The 8,427-nt window shown below is 34.0% G+C and overlaps 1 protein-coding gene across 1 annotated transcript; it reads left to right on the top strand.

The window, feature by feature from the left end:
• The first annotated feature begins 903 nt into the window (after positions 1–903).
• LOC100636046 (sodium/hydrogen exchanger 6-like) lies at positions 904–8,109 on the top strand. Its single transcript, XM_020002564.1, has 11 exons — positions 904–1,266; positions 3,014–3,228; positions 3,476–3,553; positions 3,653–3,729; positions 3,847–4,110; positions 4,696–4,828; positions 5,819–5,924; positions 6,617–6,931; positions 7,626–7,779; positions 7,858–7,897; positions 7,983–8,109. Exons 1-11 carry the CDS (start codon positions 939–941, stop codon positions 8,055–8,057), a joined length of 1,785 nt encoding a protein of 594 aa, XP_019858123.1. The 5' UTR covers positions 904–938; the 3' UTR covers positions 8,058–8,109.
• The last annotated feature ends 318 nt before the right edge of the window (positions 8,110–8,427 follow it).

An 8,427-nucleotide genomic window follows, 5' to 3' on the forward strand; every position in this document is an offset into this window, starting at 1 on the left:
GATACATACAAGCACTAGTGTAGTCAAAAGGTTATAATTATCTTTAAAAAGTAATTTTATTTATTATTAAATTACACATGTACTTAGTATTTGTCATAATTGTGGGTTGTCATTGCATGGTTTTTACTACTAATGATTATGTGTACTTGTATGTCTGCCAATGCCATTTTTTATTGTTGTTGTATAGGAAGTGACTGGAATAACTGAAGAATCCTGCAATGCACCATTGACTGCAATAAAGCTAGGTATTTTATATGTTCTATCACAATTGTGAAGAGTAATTATTAATTATTTCTACATAGATATTAAAGATCTTGATATTGTCGTTAAAGTATTAAAATCAGATCAACACTTGCCCTGTGCTTTATGGCATGAACTAGGTCTACAGTTAGGATTATATGATCCTAGACTAGTGGATATGGATGAAAGACACAGAGGAGATCCAATAAAGTGTTTCCATGCTTGTATGTCTGCCTGGTTAAGAGGAGAAGATAAAGTGAGAGAGAAAGGAGGTCCCAGTTGGTCATCATTAGCTACAGCACTGGATACAATAGGAGAGAAATCTATTGCTAGTTACATTAGAAATAAATATTGTATTTAACTATGTCCATCCTTAATATAGCTATGTCTTTATGTAACTAAATTTAATACTGGTATTTTGATATTTTCAAACTAAGTTCACCTTAATGCCACTATGTTTATGATTTATTGCTATGTCTTTATGTAGCTAGAATTATTACAACTGAACTAAGTTATTGTAATAATTATTGTCACCTATAATGGATGATTTTTTTAATTTTTATCTTAGAACTTTTATTTATTTTAGAACTTTTGAGAATTTACCAAAATTGCTATGCTGTTAACAGTGCAGTTTAAATTATTAAGGAAATCAGTCTCCATGGTGACAGTTATTAATCACGTGATCAAGAAGATTAAAAATGTCTTCTCATTCAGAGGCCCAGTGCTACCCTCTCCTGCACAGTAATGGCTCCTGGGATGGAGTCTGTAACAACGCGCGAGCTACCAACTACCTCGTCTCAGACTATCAGGACCTCCTAAATAACACTGGAGATGGCGGGGCCGTCTTTTACCTTCCTAACATTGAGCTTGATGCTTCTGATCAAAGGACGGAACACGTTCATTTTCAGAACAGCGCCGGGCTGCTCCTGGTCCTTATCCTTCTCTCCCTCACTATCCTTACTATATGGGTCTTTAAAGTCAAGAGGTTTCGGGTTATGCATGAAACTGGACTATCTATTTTGTACGGTGAGTCCTGGTGGGCGTGTACCTCATTCATGATACATGTACAGTATAGCCTCTCTTAATGGACACTCTCTATAGCGTACATCTCCATTTAACGGACAGCACCTAGTGTACCAATTACATTCCTTACTGTATAAAATAACCTCCACATAAAGGACACCTCTGTATAACAGAGACACTTTCTTGTACCCACAGTGTCCATTATATAGAGGCTAGTCTGTACTATAATGGGATCCACTTTATGCTGTTGTATTTGTAATGTGGTTGGTTTTTGGCATGTCCAATTTCATTGTAATTAGTACAGTTTGTGTGGGTTTAGTTGGCATCTTGTTAATAGTTTATAGTCAGAATCCCCTACCTCCATATAGTACACTCACTCATCATGTAGTTGCTGTTAATAGTTTAGAGATTGTACATGAACCATCACTTGGGGAAGATAGTGTTTTGATTTTTGACAAATTATTGTAAAATCTGCTTTGTGACATGAAAATTTTTCAAAAAAGAGAATTATACCTTCGCTATTTTTGTATAAAATTAGAACAAGAACAACAATCATCAAGTTAACTGGTTGTATGTGAATTGGTAATCACTATATGTCCCAAGGCATTAGTATGTACATGTACATATGTACTGATAGTATTATATGAGTGGTGCTGGTGGATGAATCATTCATAGTATGAGATTGTGTTCATTCTTGTTCAGTTATTGTAAGTTTAATGACATTAATAACTAGAAATCAGTTTGATTGTAATGCATCATAAGATGAGATGACCGTTCAGTATCCTTAGATTAAAGAGTATAGCTTTATTGACAGATATACATGTACATGTACTTTATGATGATATCAAGTGTTAGGTAGTTGAACTGATGATAAAAGGTTCAGTTATGTTGTATTACATGTACATATACTTGTGTTCCCATCTTGAGGGGTGGGCTTTAATTGGAATAATACTTTTAACGTGTCTATGAACAATAACTGGTTTTTGTTTTTGATATTACAAAAGCATAAAGTGTTTGTAATCCACCATTTTGTAGTGATGAGCAATTCTTAGTCCAGAGTATTCAATCAAGAGCTGTAATAGATAACACGTAGCTTTGTGTATGTGTACATGTAGTATTTGGAATTGAATTTTATTGATTTCAGTCCCAGAAGAATTTGGAATTGGGATTGATTGCAAATTTCTGGAGTTTTCTGTAGGCCTAATGATTTCAATAATGATTTCAATTGTTACAGCACAATTCTGTGTGGTTGTCACTGGTTGAATGATTTGCCTCCCCCCACCCACCTGTTCTTTTATACTGGAATAACCTACCAATGGTCTTGTGGGTTGGTATTATAACACATTAACACCTGCAGTTACATAACTAACACTTACCTGTAACTGCATGTTGTTGTTTGTTATTATTGTTATCGTATATATTGCATATTTACATGCAGGGCTGCCAATAGGAGGGTGGGGGCAGGTGGGGCATTTTGCCCCGGGCCCCCAATCAATAGGGGGCCCCCAAGCACCTGGTCAGTAGTAAAGTATGCATAGTTTTTCACAGAAAAAGATCAAAGAATCATGACAACTTTTTAAAGTTAACTCTTGCTGGGCTATTTTGTTAATTGCTGTTATTAATAAGGGGGGAGATTTGTATTAGTAGGGGCCCCATCAAAGTTTTTGCCCTGGGCCCCATGTAGCCTATTGGCGGCCCTGTTTACATGTTGTATGTTTTATTATTTTATTTATTAATTTATTTATCCCAGGTATTATAATTGGTGTCGTTATTCATTATGGGTTCCCTTCAACTCCTCAGGATGAGTTTTATCTAGCAGAGAAAGAGTGTGAGAGCTCAGGGACAGTGAGGACCTTTGAAATAGGAGACACAGTGACACTACAGACCCAAGGAGGGGACGGGTTCCGGTGCTCTATTAATAGTAAAGTGTTCAGAACTAGAGAAGGAGACAGGATTGAAGAAGCAGTGAGACCCTTTACTTGTATTTTATTATTATTATTATTATTATTATTATTTGTTATTATTAATTGTTGTTATTTTCAATTTGGTTATTTTGTGCACAATACACTGTAACATACTGAAGTACAGTCTTGTCATTGTGTTCTTGTTTTATGTTAATGTTATTAATAGATTGACACATACATGTACATGTGTAAGTAATACAATGTTCTCTCTCTCTCTCTCTCTCTCTCTCTCTCTCTCTCTCCTCCAGTTATTATTCGATCCAGAGTTATTCTTTTTTCTTTTACTTCCTCCAATTATATTTTATGCTGGATACAGCCTTCAAAAGGTACACCACAATCTACACAGTACATACAGCACAATATATGTTTATAATAATAACAATATTGTATATTAACATTCTTTATTGTTATTCTCTTCTCTCCAGAGACACTTCTTCAGGAACATTGGTTCATTGTTGATGTATGCTTTTGCTGGTACTGCAATATCATGCTTTGTTGTCGGGTAAGAGTACATGTACATGTACTTAAATTATTTATTATTATTATTATTATTATTATTATTATTATTATTATTATTATTATTATTATTATTATTATTATTATTATTATTATTCTCTAGTGCTATGATGTATGGTTGGGTACTCAGTACAATAGACAACAGATTATCTGATGCTTTTGCTACTCGTAATATTTCAGTCCCTGGGGCTCCTGAAGCTTTTGGAGACAACATCATTCCTTCCTTACTGTTTGGGTCATTGATATCAGCTACTGATCCAGTGACTGTACTGGCAATATTTCATGACCTTCATGTTGATGTTGATTTGTACTCATTGGTCTTTGGGGAGAGTGTCATGAATGATGCAGTGGCCATTGTACTCTACAGGTAATGCACTGATGAATGTTTACATGGTCTTGTACTTGTGTTGTGTGGAAGGTTTGAGTTGATTCCAATGAATTTTATAGTTACTCAAAAATCAGGCCAAAGTCCCTGTACTATAGTACAGTAACTTTGGCCTAATTTCGCCAAAAATGACTAGGAGAGAATCCTTCAATTTTATAATTTTTCCTGATGCATATACATGTTTTTATGTTCTGTAGAAAGTTTGAACTGGTTCAGAACAAAATTAATTTTTTTAATGGATTTTTAAATTTGCTCCAAAATCAAGTAAAAGTCCCTGTACTATAGTACAGGGTCGTTGGCCAAATTTTGCCAAAAATGAAAAGTAGAGAATTCTCCACTTTTATTACATTTTCTGATGCATATACATGTACTTACATGTATGTTGTGTAGAAAGTTTAAGCTGATTCCGATCAAATTTGGATTTTTTATGAATTTTTAAATTTGCTCCAAATGCCACGTACTGTATTGTAGTGCTTGTCAGCTCATCCTTTGAAGGAAACACTAACATTTACATGTACATAAGTTGTTTATTGTTGTTGTTGTTGTTGTTGTTGTTGTTGTTTACAGGTCAGTTGATGAGTATGATGGTGATGAAACAGGTTTCAGTGTAGCTGGTCTATTCAAGTCCTTTGGTTCATTCATTGGAGTATTCTTGGGATCATTTCTACTAGGAACTGCCATTGGACTCATAACAGCACTGGTAACTAACTGGGGGGAGGAAGGGAGAGATGTTTTTATATAAATTATGTGTACAAAAGTTTTTTTTATACGGTACAAGATTTATTGGTGGGAATAATATTTGGTGAATTTGCCTGTGGAAAGAAATTGGTGAATTTTATATTGGTGATTTTGTACATAGATATTAGAGTAAATGAAAGGGATTGGAAACGGGGCGTAGGCTGGTTGATGTTGCTATTGGTTACCGGCCCAAAACCTGGTTGATTTCCCATCTCCTCCATTAGTGAGGCTGTGCTGCAAGGACTTCGAAGAATATTTATGGAAATCCAAGAGGACGCTTACTTATGATATACCTACCGTTCCATATAGAAAGTTTAGGACTACCTGCAGCAAGGTTTTTACTTCTACAACGCTATTTTGCAACGAGTTATAGGTACAACAAAATTTTTTCACTTTTCGCCCTTTTTCTGTTGTAACAAACTCATGCTTCATGGATTCTAACCCTAACTAGTATCATTCGATATGCAAATGGAAACTCTTTCATATGATTATAAAGATATTGCATTTTACTCTAGCTTGTTTTCAAAAAAGGGATTATAATGACAAAAAATACATTTTATGGTTTTAAAAGTGCCATAACATTAACATGGTAAAATTATCTGTACAATAGAAAACAGAATTATAAAGAGGAAACTTTAGGCTTCTTGATGCATTAATTTCACTTGCATAGGAACACTTGTTTGCGAGATATTGCTCCTAAAAGAAAGAAAATCAAGGGTAAATTGTAACAAAAAATTTACGTACCACGTGTCATTGAGCATGCTCAGATTGAAACAAAATGGCGGATTTTATATTGGTGATTTCTTCATAGAACTGCCAATTGCTAATATTAATTCCCCGCCATTTTAAGATGAACAAAGAAGAGAGATTTTTACATGTACATGTATATTATTATTTTCATTATTATTATTATTATTAATTTATTTATTTATTATTATTTATTAATTAATAGATGATGAAGTTCTCCAGGCTGCGTAACTACCCACTGCTAGAGACCTCAATGTTCATACTAATGTCCTACTCTTCCTTTGTCATTGCTGAACTAGCTAGTCTCACTGGTCAGTTACTAGTATCAATATATCAATGCACACACATTGTAACATTGTTAGTATTGTCACTAGTGATGTACATGTACATGTAGATCTACCATATGGCACAAAATTTGTGAGGGCTGTAAATTTCATGGATTTTGCAATTTTTGCAGATTGGCAAAAATTACTTTCGTGAAAATGAAATTATTAAGGTACAAAGGGCAAGACAGCATAAATTCATGAAAATTTTGTCCACAAAATAGATTTTTTTTGGCTAATTCACAAAATTTTAATTTGTCAGTCCAAAATTTGTTTAAAAGGAAAGTATGATTTAATATTAGTCTGGTATTCCAGTCTATTGTTTGCTGGGTTTGATTCATTACACAATGTAAAGTTTATTACATTGTGAAGTCTCCTTGTTCTTATATAAACTGGTTTCCTTTCATGTGGTGTATTAATGATATTCATAGAGTACGACCCACGATAGCCTGGTGACATTAACTCACTATAAAAGGGTATCCTGGGCCTAGTGATGGGTAATTCTTTCTTGTAGATTTCTTGATGTCAAAAATTTTTGGATGGACAAGCTATATAGCATGTCCTTCTTTTTACTTGTTAACTCAATTTCATTTTGTTGTTGTGATTACTTTACAATGTCTCATTATTATTTATTACTTTATTGTTGTTGTTTACAGTTATTATTGTTTGTTTGTTTACAGGTATTGTTGCTATACTGTTCTGTGGTATCACCCAGTCCTACTACACCTACATCAACATGAGTCAGGAGTCACGACGGAGGACCAAAGAAGTCTTTGAACTAATCAACTTTCTATCGGAAAACTTTGTCTTTTCCTACATGGGACTCTCTTTATTCACCTTTGCTAATCACCAGTGGGTCCCTGGGTTTATCATCTTTTCCTTTGTGGCTATTTTCACTGGACGTGTCATCAATATATATGTCCTCTCATTCCTCCTTAATCTCGGACGATCAAAGAAGATCAGTTTTAGGTTTCAACACATGTTAGTATTTGCAGGTAAACATACTGTATTGACATTTTCTGGTAAATATTGATGTCCTTATGCTGTGTAGCAAGTTTGAGCTGATTCCGATTTTAATTTTTCAAGTTACGGCCATTTTAAGAAAATGCCAAAATTCTGAAAAATACCCAAGGCTATAGCCCATGGTTTTATCCAAAAAATGGCTCCGAAATCACCCCAAATTTTTATTACATTTTCTGGTAAATATTGATGTCCTTATGCTGTGTAGCAAGTTTGAGCTGATTCTGACTTCAATTTTTCAAGTTACGGCCATTTTAAGAAAACTTCAAAATTTTGAAAAATACCCAAGGCTATAGCCCATGGTTTTTTCCAAAAAATGGCTCCGAAATCACCCCAAATTTTTATTACAGTACATTTTTTGATACATATTGATGTCCTTATGCTGTGTAGCAAGTTTGAGCTGATTTTGACTTCAATTTTTCAAGTTACGGCCATTTTAAGAAAATACCAAAATTCTGAAAAATACCCAAGGCTATAGCCCATGGTTTTTTCCAAAAAATGACTCTGAAATCACTTCAAATTTTTATTACATTTTTGATACATATTGATGTCCTTATGCTGTGTAGCAAGTTTGAGCTGATTCCGACTTCAATTTTTCAAGTTACGGCCATTTTAAAAAACATGTCTATTAATCAACACCATCATTATTGTTATTATTATTATTATTAGGTCTAAGAGGTGCTATTGCGTTTGCTCTTGCAATACGTAACACAGAGACTGAGGAGAGACAGCTAATGTTCACCACTACACTGGTCATTGTACTAATCACAGTACTGATCTGTGGAGGGTTCACTACACTAGCACTACAGTGCCTTAGAATCAGGTAATGGGTACATGTACATGTACTGCATATACATGTACATGTAATTTATTTATTTATTTATTTATTTATTTATTTCAGAGTTGGTGTTGATGATGATGATGATAGTCTTAATCCTGACGTAAGTTCAATATTATTAATTTTTTATTATTTTTACATTAATTACATTATTAATAATTACACAACATGTTTATTAATTATCACAGGGTCAGGAGATACCCTATGACTCCACTCAAGGGAATCTGTTAATATCAAAGTTTTCAGTTCTTGACAAAAAGTAAATTACATGTACACTGTACATCACTTGTAGGAGGTACTTTGTTTGAAATTCTGCTTATCCATACACATATACATGTACATGTACAAGTACATGTACATGTACATGTACATGTACAAGTACATGTACATGTACATTTATGTAGTATCAAAATTTTAATTACATGTACATGTACCGTATATCCTCAAATAAAACCCAGGTGCAAATACATGTACATTTAAACCCCCAGTAGCAATAAAATGGAACTACATGTACATGTACATGTATGAAGCCTTGTGTGGGCAGGTCCAAGGTTCGAATCCACCTCTTAGTTCAAGTTTTATTTTTTTGAGGTCCAAATACCATTTTGCCGTGTACATGTACATGTAACTCGT

This window comes from Amphimedon queenslandica, unplaced genomic scaffold, assembly GCF_000090795.2.
Source record: "Amphimedon queenslandica unplaced genomic scaffold, v1.1 AMPQUscaffold_12888, whole genome shotgun sequence".
NCBI classification, from domain to species: domain Eukaryota; kingdom Metazoa; phylum Porifera; class Demospongiae; order Haplosclerida; family Niphatidae; genus Amphimedon; species Amphimedon queenslandica.

Excerpts from the sequence above, each read along its gene's own strand:
- LOC100636046 (XM_020002564.1), top strand. The coding sequence starts at position 939 with ATGTCTTCTCATTCAGAGGCCCAGTGCTACCCTCTCCTGCACAGTAAT. Across the intron at positions 1,267-3,013 it reads TGGACTATCTATTTTGTACG|GTATTATAATTGGTGTCGTT; the intron begins GTGAGTCCTGGT and ends TATTTATCCCAG. Across the intron at positions 4,829-5,818 it reads TTGGACTCATAACAGCACTG|ATGATGAAGTTCTCCAGGCT; the intron begins GTAACTAACTGG and ends ATTAATTAATAG.